General features: G+C 41.6%; 1 protein-coding gene across 1 annotated transcript in view; it reads right to left on the reverse strand.

Annotated features, from left to right (window-relative positions):
* The window catches only part of MAN1A1 (mannosidase alpha class 1A member 1), a 147,435-nt gene extending 124,965 nt beyond the window's left edge, over positions 1 to 22,470 (reverse strand). Inside the window, exon 1 of the mRNA XM_027716302.2 lies at positions 21,627 to 22,470. Coding sequence (XP_027572103.1) covers positions 21,627 to 22,217 — 591 coding nt within the window. The 5' untranslated portion in view covers positions 22,218 to 22,470. The remainder of the gene's footprint in view (positions 1 to 21,626) is intronic.
* Positions 22,471 to 25,063: the final 2,593 nt, after the last annotated feature.

Genomic DNA, 25,063 nt, shown 5'->3' on the forward strand with positions numbered 1-25,063 from the left:
CTCATGCCACTTCCTCTTGTCCTATTGCTTGTTATCTGGGGAAGAGACCAACTCTCACCTCACTACAACCTCCTTTCAGTCAGTTGCAGAAAGCAATAAGGTCTCCCCCTGAGTCTTCTTTTCTCCAGGCTAAACAATCCCAGCTCCCACAATGGGCAAAAATTTTAGCTTTTCACTGCCATCTAAACTTACAGTTTCTCAGCATGTATGGTGCCACACAAACACATAAGGTACCATAAAAAATATAGAGTGGGATGCTCCTCCATAATACAATGCATTCAAACAACTACCAGAAATTTCTGTCCCTTTCAGCTACTGAGTTAACGGACCCGCAAGCTTGAAGAAAGGAAAGACTGTGGATGGGACCTATTTTCCAGCACACACTACTCTTTTCTTTTAATTCTCCTGCTTTTTTCAGGCAGGTATGTAAAACCACGAAAGTCTCCCAGATTAGCTCTGTTGATTCTTCGCTTGTATTTCAAGTTCCCCTAAGGAAATCAATTAAGTATTTAATGTACATAAAACCACAATACAGAAGAGACAAAGTCTTCACACTCCTTCAAACTGTTTTGGATTCTTCAGCCTGAAGCTGAAACTTTAGGTGCTTGGAACTAGACAATCTTTAAAGTCCCTTCCAACCCAAACCGTCCTATGAAAATAGTCTAGCAAGTTTGCTATAGCTGTTTCTAAGAAATACCTCAAAGATAAGCACAATTATGTGGCAAAAGGGAAAACAAAACATCCAAATCATCATCATAACTTAAAAGAAATAATATCCAGGTCAAATCACCAAGCTACAGAATGTCTGGTGGAATAGAGCTGGTGGTGAAGTTCCCTGTCAAAAATCCACTTGTCCATGTTTAAAAACAGCTCTCCCTCAACTCACCAAAACCAAACAACCACACAAACATACACAAGCAAAACACACATCAAATTCACTTGCTCTGGACAGAAAGCTAAATTTGACAAGTCCCTTCCAGGCAGGCTGATGGCTGAGGAGCAGAGCAGGCAGGGACTGAGCTTCCCCAACAACTTACTTGACAGATCCTGTCAATTTTCATTTCTGGCTTACCAGCTGCCCATGAGCAAATTTTGTAAATTCTGAAGACTCTATTTTTTGAAAATAAATTAATTGTTCTTTTGTCTCACATTTCTGCCCTAAATCTCAATTTTTCCCACAAGAAATGTTCTCTATGTAGCTGTGGGCTTGATCCCATTTCCAAGTCTACCCTTTTTCAGCTAGTGAGTCCCCTAATCTCCAGTGCAAACAGCTGCAGTTATGCCGATAGAAAGACTTCAGGAAACCCACGGCTATGTCTATAGTTATGTAAACATTGAGGTATGTGTAAACTATATTATTCTGCAACCTTTTCTGGGGCACAGACACAAAGAATTACAGATTGCAAGACTTTCTGTATGTCAGGGAAGAACACAAATGGAACGACCAGGCTTGTGGTGCCTTTGCCAAGATAACACCACCACCAAATGCGAGATGCTGCAGATAACAGAGAGGAGCAGCCTACATGCAGGTGGCTCACTGTTCGGGGGCACCACAACAAGAAAGCAACAGGAGAAAGGCGGGCACAAGAGATAACAGAAGAATGCTAGCTTTTAACAGAATTGAGGAAAGGAAAAGTGGGCTATGTTTAATTGGGAAGTGATGAGAATGATAAGTTGAAAGAACTTGGAAAGGGAAAAATGGGAGAAAGGAATGCAAGGGGAGACAAACTAGGCGTTTGAGGGCACATTATCAATGCAGTGCAGGGGAACCTGGGTGCTCTCTTCCTGTGTGTGAGGAAACAGCTGGAGGGGACCTCCTGACATCCTAACAACTTACAGGATGGAGCAGACCTTTACTCATGTTTATAGCTCCTTAACTGAGCATTTGGGTAATAATTATGTAATTCTATTTATGACAGTTAGGAATTCTGTTTGTGACATTCTAAAACAATGCCAACATCTTTCTTTAGGACTTTTTTTCATGGTTGTTCCTGTCTCAAAACCAGATTTCTCTCAGTACAAGCCAGGCAACAACCACTCCAGCTCTCAGAAGATATTCAGCACAAAAAAAATGACTGCTAGATGAGAGTCTAAAAGGCTTAACTACTGCAGTTTCCCATTCCTAACAAAATCTTATGAACAGTACAAGCAAACACTTCCTGTGAGTAATAGGAGTGTTCAGAGCATGAGTCAGAGACTTTCAGAGCCAGATGTCATGCTTGTATAGTTAAAAATGCCCAGTAGAGTTTTCTTTCATGAAATTACTCAACTGTTTTCTGAACTTGTCTGAATTTTTTATATTCACATCCTGCAGAAGGAGCTCTACAGCTCTGCAACATAATGTGCAAAGAAGAGGTTTGTTCTGATTTTATCACCTAGTAGTTTCATTTGATGTGCCTTATATTCAACAAACAAGAATATTTCTGAGAATAGGTGCAAACAACACCACTAAATACACTGTAAAAATCGATGTCTTACTATTACCTCTTTCTCCCAATTACAGTACTTTCCAGGAAAACACTGACTCTATTTACTCTTAAAATTTTGAAACAAAGTATGCTTTTATTATATATTTTGGTAAAGATCATTGTAGGGGAGAATAGACTTGACAGTCAGAAATGTGTAATTTACTTTCCTTCTAATTATCTACTACTTTTGTATTAAAAGTCGCTAACATGCTTTAAATCTGCCTTAGTTCCTGCATTCTAAAATGGGGAAGCAATTCTGATCTTCTCTGAAATGCTTCACTAGACCCACCCATAAAAACCTTATATAAAATAGCCATGTGTTATCAGAGCAGCCAGTTTCTACACCATGTTCACTAGCAGGAATTTTTGACTCATACTAATGTGCAGGTTACCTGCCTATGATCTCAATCTCCATACACTTACTGATTTCAGAATCTAATTACAGAAATTCAGAGTTTTTTTCAGGATTCAAATATAATATTTAGCATGTTAAACTAACATGCCTTAGAGATGACAGTGTAGGACAACAGAAGTTTCAGTTCTTCTAAGGATACTATGTTTCTCTAGAACTACACATAGTTGCCTTTTTGAGCACACAGTTGAGCACATAAGCTATTTAGACAGCTTCTTACAGTCTTCTCTAAACTGCAATATGTTTCATTCATAGAACTTATTCTTTCACAACATCTTTGGTCAAAAATGAAAGAGGAAGACGTAGTTGTTAGTCTAATACTATATTTTCACAAAAATGTGAAATGTTTTCTCTGACATCAAAGAATTTGAGAAAGACTTTTCATTTATTCCAAATGCTCTTGTGTTGCTGTGCTTGAGATTATCACAGTAAAACTACATTTGTTTTTTCTTCCTTATGTTTCCATTCTGTAATGACCACTTGAGAAGAAAACTTACAAAAAACCCTTTCTGACACATCCATAAGTCTGTCTTGTCTGCTCAATTTCACAAAATGCTGAATCATGTTTTCCACGTGCACAGGAGGTGATTGACCACACAGAGAGAGCTCATCTGAACATCTTGACTTGGATCTGTAATAGAAACCTGCTTAGTTTGTTTAAGTTTGTTTTAAAACCAGGACACATTAGAAGGTTCTGCCATCGCTTGTTTACAGTAGAACACAGCCATGTATCCTAGTTGTTTCCTGTTAATCATAACAAGCAAGCTCCATTATCCCTGTGATTTAGGTCTGCCAAACTCATGGAATAGAAAACCTGTATTGGTGTCCCCATTTTGGCTGGGATGGAGTTAATTTTCTTCCCAGTAGCTGGTACAGTGCTGAGTGCTGAGTTTGGGATTCAGTATGAGAATAATGTTGATAACATACTGATGTTTTAGTCATTGCTAAGTGGTGCTTATCCAAGTCAAGGACTTTTCAAGTATCCCAAGCTCTGGCAGCAGGCACACAAGAAGCCATAAGGGAGCACGGCCAGGACAGATGACTGAACTGGACAAAGGAATATTCCATATCATAGAATGTCATTCTCTGTATATAAACTGGAACAGTCTGTTCCTGAAGGACTGCACCCTGTGGAAGAGACCCGTGCTGAAGCAGTTTGTGAAGAACTGCAGTCCATGGGAAGGACTCATGTTGGAGAAGTTTGGGAAAGACTGTCTCTTGTTGGAGGGACCCCAAGCTGGAGCAGGGAAAGAATCTGAGTAGCCCTCCCTCTGACAAGGAAGCAGCAGCAGTGACGACATGTGATGAACCAACCACAGCCCCCGCTCACTGTCCTCCTGCATGGCTGTGGGAGTAGAAGGTAAAGAAAATTAGAAGGGAAATCAACCTGAGGAAGAAAGGAAGGGTGAGGGAAAGGTGTTCCATGATTTGGTTTTATTTCTCATTACCCTACTCAGATTTGATTTCCCCATGTTGAGTCTGTTTTGCCCATGATGGTAACTGGCAAATGATCTCTCCCTGTTCTTATCTCCACCTATAAGCCTTTCATTATATTCTCTCACCTGTTCAGCTGAGGAGGGGAATGACTGAGCAGCTTTAGTGGGTATTTGACTTCCAGCCAGGTCAACCCAACACACTAGGTTAACCATATTTGCAAAATTCTAGCTGACATGGTCAGCTGAGAGTTAAAAATTTACCTGCACTAGCAAAGGAAGGCAATGAAATGCTGATGTGTATACTGAAGTGGAAATCTTATTGTCCCATCTGTCAATTGTAAAAACAAACAAGCCAACTCTATCACTGCCTTACCCTGCTGAACAGAAGAGACTCATTTCCTTCTATTCTACTTTTACCCATTAATAGACTATATTCTTTTAAGGCTGTCATTTCTTAGGGAAAAAAAAAAACAGTTTTGAGTTTAGTCCTTTTACCCTAGCATAGCAGCTTCGACAAAAGCTACTAGGCAGTGTGTTCATCAGCTACTGATTCTGAAATAGGGCACTAATCATTGCTCCAGCTATATCAAAGCAGACCCCTCCAGAAGTGTCACACCAGTCAGGGCCCACAGCTGCAGTGCAGAAGCCTAGAGCTTTTCACATCCCATTCAAGAGTAGAGATATGTGGCAGGAAAGCCTTTGGGCTGTACAATACAGGAGAGAAGGCTTTGCTCTGGTGCATGGTGCTACTGGAACTGGTCTCATATCAGGACCTCTGGCCAAAGACTAAAACCCAGAGAGTTGGTCGCACAAACACATCACTGGAATTAAAATATGCAGCAGCTCAGACTTTCAGTTTCTCTAGCTGTCTTCATGCCTGCCTTACATATGATGCTACTGCTACTTGCTAATAATAGGTAAAAAACAGATGCCAGAGTAAGAAACTATCAAGTTTAAATAGTGAGCAAGTATTTTACATTTTTTGAGGAAGTTTTAAAGTCAGCATAAAAAGTCAACAATGCCTGCTGGTGCAAGCTAGCGCTGTAATCAAACTACAGACTAAACCCAAGGCAGTGTCAAGCAGAATGCAAAAAGAAGGGTCTAGAAGAGAGGCAACACATCAGAAATATATCTGCATTTGAAGTCTCCTGATGGTATTAAGTAAACTCAAATTCAAAAATTACAGTCTTCCAAAACACGTGCCCTGAAAAACTTGTTTAATATTTGAAGTCTGGTGCTTTTTTCATTGATTTTAGGAGAAATTGCTTCCTGCTGTCTTTCTGAGGAACCACAGTCCATGTGGAGCAGCATTTGCTGTGTTTGAAACTGACAGATACAGCCACAAAGAGAGGAAACCCACTTTCATTGCAGTGCCCTGATTTTTCCTCTGTTTCCATTCTCAGTACTAATGAAAGGATACTAGAAAGCTTTAAAAAGGCATTGGGAAATGCCAGTTTCATGCCATTATGTCAGAATTACCTTAAAAGCTAGATAGTGGGAGAGTTTAATCCCCCACCCCAGCTGGAAGGATCTTTCAGTGATCCCATCTTTGTACACTAATATTCTTCTACTGTAATCATTTGTTCATGCAAGGTATGTTTTTTAGAGATCAAAGTGAACTATAGTTTTAGTTAGCTTGGTTTTCATCCACATTTCAAAGTAAATAAAGGAATATATGTTCAACATATGACCAGAGCTTCAAGGAAAAGTACAAATATTCCACAATCCTCATTCACTTGCAGAAACATTTGCCTCCCAAGTCTAAAAGCCTTCGCACTAAGTACACATACATCTCTTCTATGAACAACATAAGCACACACACACACTGCCTTCAGGGAAAAAGATTTTTCAGTGGCAAGGTGTGTGCCAAAAAAGCAGTGGTTTTTTTGGTAAATTTGCTTCCAGCTCAGATCTGGCAGAGCCATGGCTCGTTAGAATATCAAGTGCACTGCCAAAGTCTAAGGGAGAATGAAAGGAACATGAGTTTGTGCTGATTCACAGGAAGTAGTTGACTGTACAGATCTTAAAATGTTATGAAGATGAAAAATAATTTTTTTCCTCACAATATATATTTTCAATATTTTTTCTGTAGAAACAGAATCAAGTATGTTTAGAGACAGATGCTAAAAAAATTAAATTCTGTTAGAAAAAGAACCCAAATTATTTCTAAATTTGCCTGGAGGTATTACTGAGGTCATAACTACTTCAGCATCACCAACCATATCACAAAAGCTGGAGAGCATGAATGAAACTGAGTGTGTCCCAAAGTGAGAGAGTTTAACTATGTGGATTAACTGTACAAAGTAATTATTATCAAATTCCTTGTATAAAAAGTTGATTGAGAACTGCTGATAAGAATTTTCAGTAAAACAATGAATAAAATTTATTTTTAAGTACATTGTGACTCGCAAGCAAATACTGTTCTCAACCAAAGAGGTCTGTAGTTAGTAAGCAATGGCACTTCCAAAGATCAAAAATGTTCTTTATTCCCAGCAGTCCAAAGGGCAAAAGGCAAAATATATGAATAACATTTAATCAGAGTTCATACAATAATCAATAGTACACTTTTATATACAGCTAGAAGAACTACCTTTCATCATCTGAGCTGCCAAACACTTTGTCCCTACTCACCAGCCAAAAAAGGGCCTTTCACAGGTTTCAGTCTCATATACAAGCAGGAAAGGCTGTCAAATATTCATGCTATAGAAAAGTATGCTCTGTAAAAAGTACAGTTTGGTTCTACTTCTTTGGCAGTAATTCCAAATACGAAGGAATAAGCATTTTCTTTAGACTTTTTTCCTTAACACATATATACATATTCATATATCCATACACATACAAATCTTCCTCCACTTCACTCCAAACACTCTTTTATATGCTAGTTTCTTTGGTAAAATGAGTCACATTCATGATGTTCCTAGTTATTCATTTTCAAACAAAAGAAGAGCAAGTTTTCCTTTTCCCATCAGAAAAATTTCTCTCCTCCTTCTATATAACATCTTTGGGGAATTTAGACAAGTTCTTAACAATTTTAAGGAAAAGACTGAAGTTGAAATTTGAGTACTATTGGGGGGGAGGAGTGTGGTGGTGCTAGAAGATACAGCATGTAACATATTTCCTCATTTTGATTACAGCATGCACAATGCTGCATGGGATGCTTCCCATAAACAGCATATTTAAACCACATATTACAGCACAGCATAAAATATCCAAGAGAAATTATGAATCAGTTATTTTCTTTCAGATAATAGCACATTCACAGCAATATGAAGTTACCAACATGAAGTTACCAAGCACAAGAGAATCGTTATTGGTGATGCTGCAGTAAAATCAGCCCCAAAGTTCTTAGGGAAATGTTTCTCTATGTGGACATATGGTAGGGCTGGTAAAAGAGACACTAAGTGCGTTTGATTGAGGTAGCTGATCACATCCCCATTTATGTACACTGAAGTGTTCACATAAACACAGAGGACTTTTAAAGCTGTTTTTGAGACTTGTCTTTGGCATCAGCCACTGGTCCTCTTCCTTCCATAGAAAATAAAGCATACACATTTTTCAAAGAGCGGCATGAATCTGAAGTGGGAAAGACTCCTCATGAAAAATAATGAATAAAACAGGCATCACAAAAATACTGTGTTCAACCAAAAGGGAAGATAAAACTCCACAAAATCCCCCCATCAGAGAACACAGGAAGGGGTAATTAGCACACCACAAAGATACTGCAGAGGTACTCTGAAATGAACACATGTAATACCTTGCAGTGCACTATCCTGTGTTTGAAATAATTTCATTAATAGTTGTATTCTTCTAGGTTCTTGTGATCCAGGCTACAGCTGACAAAAAAAGTGTTTTCTTAATGCCAGCATATACATATCAGATGACTGTTCATCTAAAAGTTTCTTTTCGCATGCAAGAGACCCAAGTGGTGTGACTTCAATAGCTTAGAGTACAGGATCAGCTTTACTTAGGAAAATGCTGAATTTTTACTTCAAGTCACTGATCAAAAACATAAGTGGAGGTGTACAGCCATTGGTCATGCTTTGGATTCCTGAACAGCATCCAAAATAACTTACTTTCTTGATGACATGAAACCTCCATACTTGGGCACAGTAGAAAATGTAAGGAAAAAAAAGTCTAATGAAAGTTAAAACAAGCTTAACTCCTTCACAAAACCTGGCTCCTTCCTCAAACTTACTCAGTTCACACCAAAAGTACTCATGTAGGTTTTACAGCTAACTTTTCACACTTTAAGGACCAAATAAAAACTATAGGTGGTTACTGTTCCCACAACATAGGATGATAAAGTTGGGGCCAGACAACTTGTTGCCAACAAGGATCATAACGTTAGGGCAAAAGGAAGGTTATATAGTCCCTGCTATAGATGGAAAGAGCTTTGCTTCTCACATCACTAATCAGAATAGGTATGTCAAAATGAAGAGATGCTCATGTATCTCTGTAATGCTGGAAACCAACCCTTTTACAAGTGAGTACAAGGCAGGGTAAAGAAAGACTTCATTTTCAAAACCAAGCTTCTGTAAAGCCAGGCCCCTTTGTGATGTCAAAAGTGACAGAAAATCAAATACTGAGGAACTGAACTCCTGCATTGGTGGTGCAGTTCAATAGTACAACCCTACTATAAAAATATTTACAGTTCCTGCTGTAAACTCCATAATAAGTCTATAAAACACTTGGAAAGTTAATTAAAAAATACATATTTGTAAGCTTAGACCCCTAAGAAAGAAATCAGACAGAACTGTGCTTTAAATCTAATTTAATGTCATCCATTTCTGTTACAATACAAACTCCAAAACTACCAACTTCGAAATGACACCATATTAGCTTTCATGTCCTTAGTTTCATACTTGCAATGTATAAACATCATCTGACTGATACTTTGTTCAGAGGTATGTAGATGAAAGACACTTCAAAATTCTGCAATGATATCACCCAGATATGACACAGATGTCAGTATTCTAGTCACCCATTTACAGTCACAAAAGTGGCAAAGCTGAAACTAAGACTTTTATTTTCCATCAATAGCTTGTATTTCAAAAATTCTAATAGGAATTCCCTATATCAACCAAATTTCTTTGTCCAGTAAATCCTTCCTCATTTTTTAAATAAAAAAATACCTGCTGAGGTAACATACAGTTGCCTGCTGGACTTCCCTAAGGAAACTGAGGGAGGCAGCATACATGCAAAATAGCCAGGAAAGGCTGCATGCCATTGTGAGGCCTCTCTGCATCACCTTTGAAAGGCCACAGTAACCAAGGGAGGTCCCTGGTAAGTGAGGAAAAGAGCAAGAAGGAAGATCCAGGGAATTACAAGGCAGATAGGTTATTTCAAATCTTTGGAAGAAAATGGACCAAAACCTCTTTGACTCTCTTTCCAGGAACATTAAGGACAGAAACAACTTTGCAAAAGGCAAGTATAATTCCCCAAAGGCAAAACGTGCCCAAACAACCCAGTTACTTATTATGATGAAGCCACTGGCTCTGTGGATGAGAACAGTGCAGCAGACACCATTTACCTGACTTTACCATGCTTTTTAACACATTCTGCCTCAGCACTATGGCAGTCAAAAAGGCATGGATGAGATGGCTGGTCAAGGTTGATGAAAAAAGTGGCTAATCAGACAATCTCACTCAAGACAGCAGTAAACAGGTCAAAGTCTAACGTGGCTGGCCGCGACATTTCTCCGAACAACAGAGCAACCACACCCTTCTAACTATGTGTATAACTCCAAACTTCAGCAATCAAGAAGTTGGATTGTAGGGCTCCCACCTGAAGGGCCTCAACCAATAGGAGGACTCAGTTGACAAGCCTCTTGAAACCAAATAAAAGAAAATGCAAAAATCTTACACTTAAGTACACGTCAGGAACTTACAGGTTAGAAAGCAGCTTAGGAACAAATATCCTGGGGGTCCTGGTGAATAACCCATTGAACACAAACAAACAAGGCATCCTTACAATGATGAAAGCAATGGGCTGCATTAACAGCATTGCATGCTAGTGATGGGAAGCAATTAATTAACACCTATGTGACCTTCTTGATGCTTCAAATTGAACCCTGTTCTTGGTTTTCAGCTCCTTTGTACCAATTAGAGATTTTTTTAAAATAATAGAGAACACATGACCTATGAGAAGAGGTAGATGGAGCTGGCTTTGCTCAGACTAGAGGAAAGAGGTTTCTTAGTGATTTAGGGGGTACCCATGGAGAAAAGATAGCCAAGCTATTCTCAGTAGGGCACAATGAAAGGAGTAAAGGCAGTGTCATCAGTTGCAGCATGAGAAATTCTAACTAGACACAATAATAAGTCAGAAAATCTACATAATGGTCTTCAGACACTGGAATATGTTTGTCCAGAGGGGATACAGAACTTCCCTCTGCATAGGTCTTCCACACTTTGGTGCACAAGACTGAGCACCTCAATTTAATTTTAAAGTCAGCTCTACTCTAAGCAAGAGATCAGGCCTCCAGAGCTCCAGTGGTAAGTCGAAATCTCTCTCCTTTTCAACAGCAAAATTCTGTGGTAAGTAAAAGGCTGGGAAAAAGAACAAATAGGACTATGGTGTGCATAAAATGCAGACCAATCAAGTCTCCATAATTCTTTCAGATGATAAGGCTGCATATGGAAACTGTTTTCAAGTTTGAAAACTTTCTCTGAGAGTACCTACTTTCTGCAAGGTTTAGATTTATATAATAAAAAATAACTTGAGCAAAACCGATTATTGAAATACAAGTATTTCTTTGCTCCATCCTAATTTTGCTTGCAGCATATGTAAAATTATTTTTTCAATTTAGATTATTATTTGTAAAACAAAACAAAACCTATGCCTTTTACTTTTTTCAAGGTGTTTATTCAGATCACAGCTTGCCCCCAACAAACTGCACCTTCAGCTACAGGCTATATACAACTGACTAATTGCACAACATATTTGACTCTTATGTAAAACATACATATGGAGAGATACACAAATACACCTGTCAATATACGAGTACAATTTTTTTTTTAAGAAATTGCATAAAGAGACTTTTCTTCAGAAAGGTCATTTCTTTGAAGTGCCCTTCTTGATGTGTGATGTCACATCAGCCCCTGACAAGATCACACACATTTCTATGAACAGTCAGTTCAGGTTCAGTGCCACGCTTACTCTAGAGCTTTACAGAATAAGGCATAAAAATATCAGTCAACTTGCAGTTTGTCTTTACACGGCACAGTTTTTCCCGTGGTGATTCTTCAAATGATCTCACCAGAACAAAGAAAGCAGCATGCAGTTTTGAGGTATTGTGACTTTTTAAAGATGTAATATGTATAACTCTTCTACTCTCTAACTTGTAATTAGTTTATCTGTTGCATGATGGGGAGGGGGGACAGAATCCACTGCAAATGATTAACATCTATTTCTCTTCTTTAAGGTTTCAAGAATCTAGTATTACTACCTAGGTCCAACACAGAATTAAAAGTGCAATTCTCAAAATCACAGATGGGTGGAGAACTGCAACCACAGTAGCAACAGATTTCCCTTCAGAGAGTAGTATGGGCAAAGATTTATCATCAATACCACTGTTCAGTGCACCAACAGATGTCAGTGCTCAAAGGCAGTGAGAAAACTGACAGTGGAGTTAAAGACTGGGTCTGCATCTGCACGTGTCTATCAGTAAATAGTAAAACTATTATCTCCTTAAATACTGTGCTTCAAAAGCAACATTTATTTTTTTTAGCTTGGTATTCTTTTACACAATCTAATTCCTTTTTCCTTGGTCAAAAGCAGTCCCTGAACAAAAGAAATTTCAAAAGACACAGAGATTTATATTAAGCAGTGAACTAAGCCAAAGAAAAATATGAAGATACTTTTAAAAAAATAGCCTCATAGTGGTCTGAATACTAATTAAAGAAGCAAGTCACATTGATCTAATGCAATTTTATTGCAAAGTTTTAAGAGCAGATACTGGCTTTTAATAAATAATTGAAAAAGAGGGTTTATGTTGCCAAGCAATAAGATCACCCCTACACAAGTGAGATGATGTAAAATTCTGGGAAGAAATTATCAGACATTCTTTCCTTTCTACTTTATTCATATAAAAAATACACAATACTGCCTCTGTGCTAAATGCCAGTAATATGTATCTTCACATGAGAAGTGCAAAGCTGCATCCTTTTACATTAACACTTCAACTACTGTTTCAATCCAGCATCAGAGAAAAAGTTGATTCTTCTGAAATAATTTTTGAGATGCACACCAAGTCTTGTAACAGCCAGATGTTTCATAGTCATCAGCTCACTCATTGCACAGAATCATTTTAGTCCTTTGCTCAGTATTGCCTACCATCTCTTCTAATCTTCAACTATTTTCTTGCCTGACTAGAGATTTGCCTTTAAGAGAAAGGGCGCATGTTTCATAGAAGTCAGACTTCCATTCACTTGCTGTATTCCTAAAACAATTTAAAAGCCAAGGTACATATAGCTTCCAAGAAAGAGTGGGAGGACAAATGAAAATAGATTTTACACTTGCATACATTTTACCTTTGCATAAGTGACTGCATATCTCAGTGTTCCCACAAGGGCTGTGAATGTTTAACAGTTATAAGAATGTAACAGCAGGTTATGTGCTCATCCAATCTGTTTAAAAAGCTTTGAAAATCAGAAGCATCAGAATGAGCAATACCTATACCTTCATAAACACCAGCTATAAAATCCAATCAGTTTACTGCAAAGAGTTTTAGCAAGTTGTCATATTATTTCATACAAGCCTTTCTTGGTTCAGAGTTCAAACTGAAGACTTCAAGGAGTAAGAAAGGCAACTGAATTTTACTACTCTATGAGCCTTCCTTCAAAACAGCACTGGAGCACAGCACTTAACTATTGCTTAAAAAGCTTACAGATAGTGACCTAAACATTGCAAGAGGGAACCTCAGGTTTAGCCTTCCCCTGAAACAAACAATGCATTTAGCAGCAGTTTAGTGGTAAACCACAGCTGCCCATGTGCAGCCATAAATCAGATTCCAGAATCCAGGTTTAAACTGACCCTATTGAGCTGACACGCCCAGGCTAGAGACCTGCAGCATGGCTAGGAGAAAAGACAGCCTCCATCCAGGATACAGCAACAGTCTCTGGTTTAGTGAGGCACAACCAAACAGGATCCAGGTATTCAAGTTCTGCTCTGAAACCTGTCACACTGTGCAATCCTGTGCAAGTCAATGGACTGCTTTTACCCCTGAAAAACAAAACTGCTTCCTCTCAACAGTAAAGTCTTCTGGACTCTACATGCAAGGCTGCCAAGCACTGTGATAAAACAGCAGCTTAAATGCAGTTCTGTAAAAGGTTTCATTTAATATGGTTCAGGTAAGCACGCACTTCATTACTCACCAATTATGTTTTCATGACAGACTTGCAAACACGATTAGAAAGACTCAAGGAAAACAGAAAAACAGAGATGCTTCTCAGAAGCATGCACATACTCTTTATATGACATGCTTAAACCCAAACAACCAAGTGGGAAAAAACCCCAAAACTGAACACCAAAAAAAAAACCATCCTAAAAATTTTGTGGATAAAGAAGATTTTTACACAAAAGGAATCAGTTTATGAGTATCTGGTACATTGCCCATACTGCTTAATTCATAGCCCCCCACTTCTAACCAATTATTTTCCTCATTTGTAAAATGACAGTTCTTTAAATAACTTATAAGTAGACCACAAAATCCTTCAAAACTGAATGTCTAAAACATGCTTTACACAGAGACACATTTAAATAGTTGAGTTTGTTACCAAAAAGGCACACAACCAGAGTGTTTCATTATCTCTGTACCACCTCAGATGGCAGTTTATTGCCAGAGTAAGTGCTGCACTGTTAAGACAGTGCAAACACTGAATTGAAGCCACTTTCCTGACATATTACTCTTACTCTGCCAAGAGTAAGACAAATTTATTATTTGTAAATAAAGGAAGTACTTATTAAGATATTATCTCCAAGATGAAAACTGCAGACATTTACACCTATGCTGGGTCCCCAAGCTAGAAAAAAAACACCCCAACACAATTGAAGAGGAAGTTAACACACTCAACAATCCTTACAGCAGTATGTTTTAGACAGCTTTAAGAAAACGTCTGTCCATCCAACTGTCATACAGATCCTTCTGTAAGGATGTGAATTACCTTCCACAAGAAGAGATGCCTCCTGTCTCTCTGTCATTTCCTTTTCATAAGTCCTGTGCTTTCATTAACATTCAAAGAAGGTATCAAAGCCTGTCTGTCTACCACTTTTATTTTCCCTCTGAATGAGATAAGACCTTTTGTGGTCTTAATGGTAGATTTTAACAAACAGGTGGAATTTTTCTGCTTCAGTTTGCCCACAGCACAGAACTACAGCCTTAAGCAACTGTACTCACCAACATTATGATTTATTCTATTTCTTTATATTAAATGGCTGCCACAGGTTGCTATACTAGCATTAAACCCAAAATCATTACCATGAGAATATAACTTTTGCCAAAGCACAGGAAACATTCTATTTTAAGCTTTACCTTGTGTCTTTACATCACCTTACTTAGTTCTCAAGAAAAGAGTCCTGTGTGTCTGGAATTTACATTTTGCCTTTACATAAAGTTAAGGAATTAATCATGTTCTTGATTTTCTGTGAAAGCCACATGTTTTCCACTGAATATTTAAAGCCTTTTCATTTTCCCCACAATTCCAAGGATTCAGTTACATAAGACATTCAGTTAGTTTCCATAAATTTACCTGTTGAGAATGCAGACCAAGTCTGAATGTAGGAAAATTAAATATTCTTCTTAGCTCACAGAAAACAGGTGTAAGGCTGTAAAAACATGAACTAGAAATTGGGAACACACCCTATTCCAGTCAGATGTGCACACAGTCACCCACAGACATCCCTCCATCTCACAAGGGATGTCCAAATCAGACAAGCATCTGCCTGCAAGTCATTTGACTGAGAAGAGGCTGCGAGGTTCTCAACTGAAAAAAAAAAAAAAAGCAGCTGAAGCAAATCACCTGAAACCGTGTCCTTCCACAAAATGACCTTAAGGGCTCCCTTAAGAGAACATTAATTTGGCAAAGGTATACTCTATTTCATGTCTCATGGGCATAAAGATGCCTCAGTCCATTCTCCTCCACTTTCCTCTTCTTTCAAATGCAATGGCTTAGCGGGGGTCCATTGCTTCTACTATGCTCAGGTCTCCACTAAGCCATTTTGGCTCCGTACCTCGCCAGGCCACAAACCCAACAGAAGTGGCTGGATCTCCATAGGTTCTGCCAAGTTACAGATACAAGAGGATGCTTAATAGAGTCACTGAATCATACTCTTAGCAACTCAGCTGAAGCTTTTCTGCATCTTGTAGTGCCATTAAACCTAAGCAAGCACTTTAACTTACTGTTTTGTGAGATTTTGGATACCGTAAGACAATCCCGACTACCTCCAGCTTGCCACTACACAAAAGCACAAATCTCACAACAAATCCAGGGAAAATGTCTAGAAGCCAAGTGAGGATACCCTCAATTTAGGTGTATAAGGTACCTACTGAGCGTCATCATATTTGATTCCTTGTCTTTAAGCACTTAATTCACTTCCTCAATGTCTTTTATAAAAACATGAAAAAAAAAAAGAACTACAATAAACAGTATTTGTAGTATTTATCAGCAAGGAAAGCACTACCAAACATTCAAAAAGAACTTGCAGATACAAAAATATTGAAGATTACAGGTAGGTAATTAAAGCTTTGGGTAAAGAAAGCCAAGATTAATTTTAAACTTCAACAAGCTGAATGACAGCTATAAGAGCTATAAGTCAGCAGTAAGGTCACAGAATACTTTAAGAAAATTTCTTTCAAAATATATTGCATCATCAGCATGTTGGCAGCAATCACCACATTGCTTACTCATTACATGTCAACTCCTTTCCTTTCACTGTATCTTGTTCTTAACAAAATGTACCATCAGGGAACATAGGTTTTTCCTGTCTGAAAACCAAACCACTCAATACTTAAACTGCTGCATTTTAGCTCTTCCCTCTCCTACAAAGGCCCTCACAACCTTCCTCCCAGTAAAAGCACTCTGAATTTCTGTCTACAGCAGCTGAGGCTTCAGTAATTTCTGCCTCTGTGTTTCCTCTTATGAGAAAAGGGGTTGGGAGATAACAACCTCCTGAAAGGAAGCACTTCATTCTGCTAGAGAAGGTTATTACAGTATATAGAACCTTTGCTCTGCAAAAGTCTCAGTGCAGAGATTCAGTTTTAACGGAGAAGCTAGGCAAGAAGATCAGATACCAGCTCCTAAGACAAGGCTACTGAAAGAGGTTTCATACCTTTCATCCACCTGTTCTCTCACAACAGCCAAAACCAGCACCAAGTCAAACCTTTCATTAAGGCCTTCAACTCAGCAACTTGACAGAAAGTTTAGCAGAAATTCATCCAGTTTTTTTGCTCTGGCAGTTTTCTGCTGGTTTACTGAGCAGCTTACTTCAGCAGCTTATGGAGGGACACAGTGGAATTCACACAAGGTAGATAGTGGGAGAAGGCAGTCAAAAGTGGTAGGAGGGACTTCTTTCAACAGCAAGAAGCTCACTTCGTCATGTAAACATCACTAACATGAAATAAAACTCCCCACAGCCAGGCACTGGACCCTCCTGAGCATCACCACTAGGATACCAGGCAGTAGAAAAGCAAGTGGTAGAAGCACGCAGGAAAACGCAAGGGGCCAACTGCCTTTCTTCGGCAGTGAGTGACCTCTCATTAATTTTCCCATCACTCCTCCTTGTTAATGAAGAGTTCCAATTATGTTCAAGTGCTCTGTGTCAAGTGCATATTAGATCTCTGAATAGTGCTTTACTTCCATGTTCACAAGCTTATTTTCCTCAAGATATTGCTGAACTTCCCTGTAACATTATTGAGATTTCCAACTCAACTGCAGAAAGGCCACCACAGAAAACAGTTAAACAAACAAAATGAATGCTGAGGACTCAGGAAGCTTCAGAATTCACACTGCCAATGCAACCTCAATTCTTTATAAAAAGACAGGGGAGTCTGCAGAGTCTGTTCTGCTGACTTGTGACCATTGCCTTGTTGAGCTCAAAGGACTGGTGCTCAAATTCTCCTCTCCAGGACTTGTACTACATGACTGCAGCAGCTGAGAGCTGTGCAAGTACTTGCAGCACTGCATGATCATTCTCTTCCGACGCTGATTCCAGTTTACCAAGGAGGCTTTTATCCTGAAAACATGTCCAAACAGCTCTGATCAATAATGTGTACAGTTTCCAAGCTAGTTACTTTGTACAAGAACAGCTCAGCTGCATTAGTATGGTGCTCCACCACACCAATAGCTTGCTGTTCAGCAGGATTAATTAGTCTGGCAGAGCACAGCACTAATGTGATTATGTAGCTTCTAGTACCTGAGCTAGCTTATTCATCGTTTCTATTCCTTTGCTCTGAAATAAAGAGTTTAGATTTTGCTATTTTCTTAACACCTAAATAATTCAAGCACTTTTTTTTTTTTTGGAAGAGAGAGGGACAAGACTTAGAGAAGACTCCAAGCCAGATTTCCCTGTCTGAAAGAATGCATCTCCTGCCTCCCTTGCCTCCGTCACTATTACCATCCTCTTCTAATCACTTCCTTTGTTCGTATCAACTGCCTGTGAACCTGCAAGTCCTCCCTTTATATCAGAAATAATGATTTCCAGCCACAGCCAACAGTGACAAGAGCAGAGACTGGGAGATGTTGAACTTGAGTATAAGAGTCATCATTGCTTTCCACTCCTTTTTTACAAATAAGAAACAGGTATCAAAGGGGTACTTGCTCAAAAGAGGAGCCACCTCTCAAATTAATGAGTGGAAGAGCAAGAACACAAACCACAGTCACCTTATTCACAGTCTGGGGTTCCTATCAGGACATGGAAACAGAGACCAGTGTGAGGTATACCAGGCATCCAGACCTTGCCCCAAGTCATGGAGTCACCAGATCATTTGTGGAACCGCCCAAAGAACTCAAGTTATGACAAAACACAAGTGTGCTGGTATGCTCAAAATCAACTGTTCCTCTTTCCTCAAGTCTCCTTGAAGCATTTGGCATGAGGAAGACACTCAGGGCAGGCAATATTAGGTCACCCAGTAAAAAAATCAGCAGTCACAAGCAAGTGACAGCAGTTGCACAACAGGAAACCCCACTGCTGGCAGTACTGCTCTTTCTTTCAAATTTGCCTGTAGCCCATCATCAGAAGAGAAACAAAGGAATATCACAGCACCCATTAGTATCTCTGGTCTTTGGCCCACATCCCTTACCTGTATGGGCACACTTGCACACCGACAGGTCTTGCAGGTGTAACACAGTGGGGCAGTTCCCACACACAGACTTTAAGAGCAACCATACTGTTCTGACAGAGTGAAAAGCAGTGACAGCATCAAGATCTGCACTTCATGTTTCCACAAGTCTTTTACTTGCTACATAAGCATCTAGCATTTATTTTTCTACTTTTTGTCTTATTATGTTGGTTTAAATATTAAAAAAGGTTCAAGAATCTTTATATTTCCATCTTTTTGAAGTTTGCCCTGTTACTGGTTTGTGGTTTTTGTTTGTTTGTTTGTTTGTTTTTAATACAAAAGAGTATGCCATAGAAAAAATGGTTAAAATTTCTACAACAAAATGTGGTTAAGAAATGCTATAAAGTCAAGGTATTTTATTGTTTTGTGACTGCAAACGATATTGTACTGACTGGACTTCTGAACACTTATGTCAACTTAAAATTTGAAACAATAAATGGACAAAACATGTGTAAGCTCTCTCCCCTCTTGGCTTTATGTCAGCATGTTGAACAGACAGAGCTCTTCCAGGACAGAAATGCAGAAAAAAACCACATTATTTTTTGACATTATTTTCCTTTAAAGTAACTTGCTTCCTTCTGTCAAAAATATCCACAGGAACAGTTTCAAGTTTTGAGTTCTAGGTATATGACACAGATCGTACAACGCAGATGCAAGTTCCAGGCTCAAAAGAGTATGAAAGGAGGAAGATTCTTTACATTTGCATCTCTAGCATGCAACCACCAGGCACAAAGAAAGGAGCTTTAAAAGGAATTCTGTTTTCTGTGCATGCACATTAGAATACAAAAGTTCACAATTAAAAACGTTACAGTTTAAAACTTTTTCTAAAAAGACCACAGATTATAAATCCATCTTGACAGTAAAGTAACAATATAAAAAAGTAGACTACAGCTTGCAAAGACAGAGAGAAAAATCAACAAAAAGGCCAAAACATGAATCAATGTGAAGAAAGTTAACACAGAATAAGAAACACTGTTTAACTGTAAACGGCAAAAAAAAAAAGGGTTTTTTTAAAAAAAAACAGAAAAAAATGAAATCAGGCAAAGTCCTGCAAAAATGCAAGAGCAATTAAGTAAACAACATGTTAAGGTCACATACTGAATTAGGAGAAAAAGAAACTCCCATAAACAACATGTAGTATTAAGGAAAAATAAAGATCTGGAAACTAAGTGCAGTCCTCCTGTCATCTCCTATGCTTAAATAGCCAAAGGTCTCATTTAGGGAGGCTACTGTGTTGTTGGTGGCTGCTCTGTAGAACTGGAGGAGAAAGAAGAGTGATAGAAAGGAAAGGGAGGAAGAAATTGAAGAGATATTGGGTTATGTATATATGTACTTATACATACATAAGCACACAAACTATATGCACAGAGACACACGTGCATCTATATATAATAAAAAATAACTTGAACTAGTTGACACAGAGTGGGACCAGCAAGAGCAGCAGCATACTCAAGTGTGATCTTCTTCCTCCAGTTTATTTACTTGTTGCAGTTTCTATACCACAGAATCAGGTCTATCAGATCTGGAGCCTCATTACTTCTAAATACTTCTACATATCAATTCCAGATAACTGGAAAAAGAGTTTGCTGGTATTTCTAACTGTTCCATATGCCTCAGGGAGGCTGTGTGACTAAAACAGAAGACAACATAGTCTCTGCATACTCCAAGATGTGGTCTGTACAATGCACTCCTATGAGTTTCTCTCTTCAAAACATCTCTGCATCGGTCTGTACTACTTATGTAGTTGGCTGCACAATTTGCTAACTGATGCAAGGACTCTAGATCACAGAACACAACTTGAGATTTGTGATAGCTTATTATCTGATTCTCTGTGTGATGTTACAGGTCACTTTTTGGACCACTCTGTACAAACACACAAAAAAATTAATTATTTCAAATAAGGCTAACCGTGTTTCACAAACACTGAAATACTTGTAGTAACAGTCTCATTCCTATCTCATTTCCATCACCACAGAACAGGAAACACATACTACTAATTAATTCATAAACCCTAATCTCTGCAGGCAGCTGAAATTGTCAGTTCAATAAATAAACCAGCCGGTACTGACGGGAAGTTGAACGGTATTATCAGGGAAATTATTCTTTTGTCAGAGGACCCTGTCAAGCTCTGCTCATGACAGCGTTACCTAGACACAGTTTGGGGAATTTCTGTAAGGAAGGACTTAAAACTGGTACCTGAACCAACCGAGCAGCACAACCGAAAAAGACCGTTGAATTTGTCAAAACACTACAGTGTGACGCTTTACTGCTTTAACCTAAATTGACTGTATTTTGCCAAACGCCCTCAACTCTTTAGATGGCCTGTATCGCTGAACAGTGAACCGCACGAACCCGAGGCAGACCGCGACATCTCCGGAGCGCTGGACCGCACCTCCATCCTGCACTCGCCCGGCGCCGGACAGCCCGGGGCGGCTCCTCCTCTGCCAACAGTGCGGCATGGGCAGGGCACCGGCCCCCTGCACCCTGCGGAGACACCCGGAGCTCACCGGCCAGGGGCCGAGCCCGGGATGCCCCACCGGGCGCGCAGGCGGACCCGCGCCGCTCCTCTTCCCGGGCGCCGCTGTCCCCAAGCCCTCGTCCGGCCCTCAGCTCCCCCCGGGGTGCTTTGCAGCCTGCCGGCCCTCGCTCGGCTTTGCTTCCTCCCCGGATTTCTCTGCAACAGCTGGAGGAACCCGGTAACGCCGGGAGGTTGGGAGGTGCGGCCAGTGCGGAGCCGGCAGTGGAACGCACCGCAGACCGAGAGGATGCAACCGCGGGCCACGACGCCGACCTGCGCGGCGGCTGCCGAGCGAGGGCGGGCAGAAAGACCCCGTTCCTGCAGGGAAGAGGAGGAGGTGGAGGCAGGAAGGGTCAGGGCTCCCCCAACACCGCCGCCAGCCCTGGCAGCGACCTGTTGCCCCGCACGGGGGTGTCGAGGCGCGTCCCCATGAGCGGGACCGCCAGCAGCCGCCACCCACCTCTTTGATTTTCTCCCTCCTCTGCCGGACGTCGGGGTCGGCGGGCTCCTGCCCCACGGCGCCTACGGGCTGGCGGAAGAGGCGCTGGGGCAGCCCAGGGGCCCCAGCTTCTTTCCTGTCGCGGGCGTCCTGCAGAAGTTTCTCCTTGTCCTGGCGGATGTCCCTGCGAATCTCCTCGGGCAGCTTCTGCAGCGTCTCCTTGGCCTCCCGCAGAGCCCGCTCGTGGTCCGCACGGATCCGCTCCAGGCTGCCCGCGCCGCCCGCGGCCACCGCTGCCGCCGGGCCGCCTCCGGGCTGCGGAGGGGCGCGGGGCTGTCCGCCGGGCGGCGGCGGCGGCGGCTGCAGGGCGGCCGAGTGGAAAAAGACACCGCTGAGGAGCTTGGAGGAGTCGGGCAGGAAGAAGATGGCCCCGAAGCAGAGAGTGATGAAGGCGCTGAACACCAGCAGCAGCACGAACTTCTCCGTCAGCCGGAACGCGCCGGGGCTCGCCGCTTTCCTGCCCCCGCCGCCCGCGCCGCTGCCCGCGGGGCCGCCCAGCGTCCCCGGCCCCGGCGCGCTACCGAAGAGCGGCAGCAGGCTGGCGGCGGGCATGACCCCCGCGCCGCCTCAGCGCCGCCTCAGCGTGCCCCGCCGCCTCAGCGCCGCGCAGGGACCGCAGCGCACCGGACGGCTCGGCTCCGCCGCCCCCTGCCCGCCTGTGCGACACAAAGTTTCCTCGGGCGGGCGCGGCAACTTTTTCCTTCCCCGCTGGCAGCGCTCGGCAGCGTTTGCGGGGCGGGCGCTGTCAGCTCCAACCCATGCTGCTGCTGCTGCTGCCGCCGCCGCTGCTGCTGCTGCCGCCGCCGCCGCCGCTGCCGCTGCTGCCGCTGCTGCCGCCGCTGCCGCTACCGCTGCCGGGCCGCCGCCGCGGGTGCCGCTCCCCGCTCCGCCCGCGCGGAACTGTCGGGCGGCCGGGGGCGGGGCGGGGCGGGGCGGCCGCCGGCCCAATGGCGGGGGAGGCGGGGCTGCCGAATCCGCGGGTCCCGGGGTTCACCCGCGGGATGCGCTGCCCGGGCGCTGCCGGACCCCTGCGGGCGGGCGGACGGGCGCGGCGTCGGGGCCCGCCCGCTTCGTGCCCGTGGCTGGCGGCAGCGGCGGCCCGGGGCGGGTGCGCGGCACCTGCACATGCCGGCCGCGCTCACACGCGCACCCACGCGCACACTTGTGCGCGCACACACACGCGCGTATACCCCCGCCCCGGCGCGCGGGGCTGCTTGCACGCTCACGGCAGCGCGCGCTCACGCGTGTCCATACAGGCACGTGCACGGAGCTGGGGGCGGCGCGAGAGGAGGCGGCTCCGGCATCCCTGTCCGCTGTCCGGTTGGGGGGACGGAGCGGAGCCGGGAATAACTCCCGATCCACCGGTCAGGAGGAGCTCTAGTCTATTCTTTGTAAGAAAAGCAGGGGTTAATTCTATTTATTTATTTACTTACTTACTTATTTATTTTCTGTAGGCAGAAGATGCATCTTTTTCAAGGAAGTAGGGAAATGTATCTCTGTACAGAGTATGAAAATTCGAGTTTTCATCTATGCTAGTGCAAAATTAAAAAACTGTCGTCTGTTGGCACAAGGATATGTGTTTGATAGCAGATCAAATTGCTGCATCAAGCTCCCCGAACATATGGTGATGGAAAAAGTTTCCAAAAAAAATAAGATACGGATTTATTATTTTTGCTCGTGTTACAGAGCAATGGGATAAACTGTGGAGATGTGAGAATCGAGGAAACACAGTAAAATGCTGGGTCACTTTTACAGGAAAAGGTAATCCAGCCAACACCCAGGAGTTTATCTCCAGCTCTTTGGGAACGTACTCAGAGTCTAGCTTGACTTTCACAGCAGTTCAGGACCATAAACTTAAACATTTCCTCCAAAATATTAACCTCAGAGTCAGAAAGAAAACAGTGAGATAGGTTGTTCCCAGAAGTTAGAATGCAGAGGTTTGTTTGCGTATTTGCATGGCTTTATTTTGCAAGAGAACACAAAAAACAACAGTAGAGGGAAGTCTGTGCTTTAACCAAGGGCAGGGAAAAGGCATTGTGTAAGCCTTAAAGACGTGATTTTGAAAATGGGCTTGGCATGGCTCTACTTTTGCTCCCAGTGGAATTAAGGGGAGTTTTACCACTGACTTAATAGGAATAAAGTAAAGCTGCTGCCCGATGCTTTTCTAAATCCCATTCTTTAGAAGTCAGAATATGTAATAGGTTAATTAAAAACAGGTTTAGAGAAGACAGTTACATAGAAATGTTGGACTGAGTCCTGCAAAACTCCCTTAAGTATACAAGCAAATGCTTCTGTAAAATTTCAAGATTATACATGAAACTGAAGAATCGGGGGCCCAACTTTGCATCCAATGAGATCACTAATTTCATTTAGTTTTTATCGTGGTTTTCTTTTCAATCATATTTTTTCCTGAGTTGCATTTCCCCACATTTAGATGTAGAACTACTGCTTAAACTAAACAATAAGCAGTCTGATTTTGAAACATATTTCCCAGAAGCTTGTAACATAGTCTAATAACTATGCCAAGACAAAATTGTTTAGGATTGAAGAGTTCAGACTGCTTGGAAAAGGAGAAAAGAATCTTTGGTGCCTTTTTTTGTTTTTTAAAACAACATCTAAGGTAGCAAATATGGGGTTAGCTGTTGAAAGACAGCTGACTAATGAAAAAGCTTCCTAAATGGTGAAATACCACTCTCAGCTTCAGTGAGCATATTCTGCTTCAATCACTGTGTGTGTGGGCGTACAATATTTTTCACAGATTGCCCTCAAAACTCATCACTACTTATGTGATAATATTTGGAGGCAGAAGTTACTGCTGGAAGAAGTGCCTTTCTTCAGTATTCTGAAGTCATTCCTTACGTTGCCATATATCTACAGCACTTCATGAATGGATGCAGGAGTTGAAAATACCATCACATGGAGTTCTGCTCTTGTGCTTCCTAAACTGAAGCTCTCTGAACTTATCAGCCTCTTGCCTTCTTTTGCTGTCCATCAAAAGTGCTAGGGCTTAAACGTAGACCTGTGCCAGAGGCTTCACTGCTACACTCGTCACTATCTTTGGGACATCTTGAGCATGAGGGAAGCAACAACAAGGATTTTCTATACAAAGACAGAAATTGTTAAATTGTCAAGCCTTTGTGATATGATGACCATTCCAAGGACAATGATCACCTAGGTTTAGGACTCCTCCTCTGAACAGGATGTGAAATTTTGTATTCAGAGCATTCCTGTTGTTAGCACCTAATGTTACAGTTACCAGTAAAGTCATGTGGGAACTATTCAGTGGGACTACTGACGCATGTAAAGTTACTGGCATACAGAGCTGTTCGCTATGTGACAGCAATGGAGACTGAAAGAAAAAGAAACCTACTTCAACCCAACAGTGATGTACAAGTTCT

This window comes from Pipra filicauda, unplaced genomic scaffold (genome assembly GCF_003945595.2).
Source record: "Pipra filicauda isolate LSUMZ 115617 unplaced genomic scaffold, ASM394559v2 scaffold349_size1355687_pilon, whole genome shotgun sequence".
NCBI lineage: Eukaryota > Metazoa > Chordata > Aves > Passeriformes > Pipridae > Pipra > Pipra filicauda.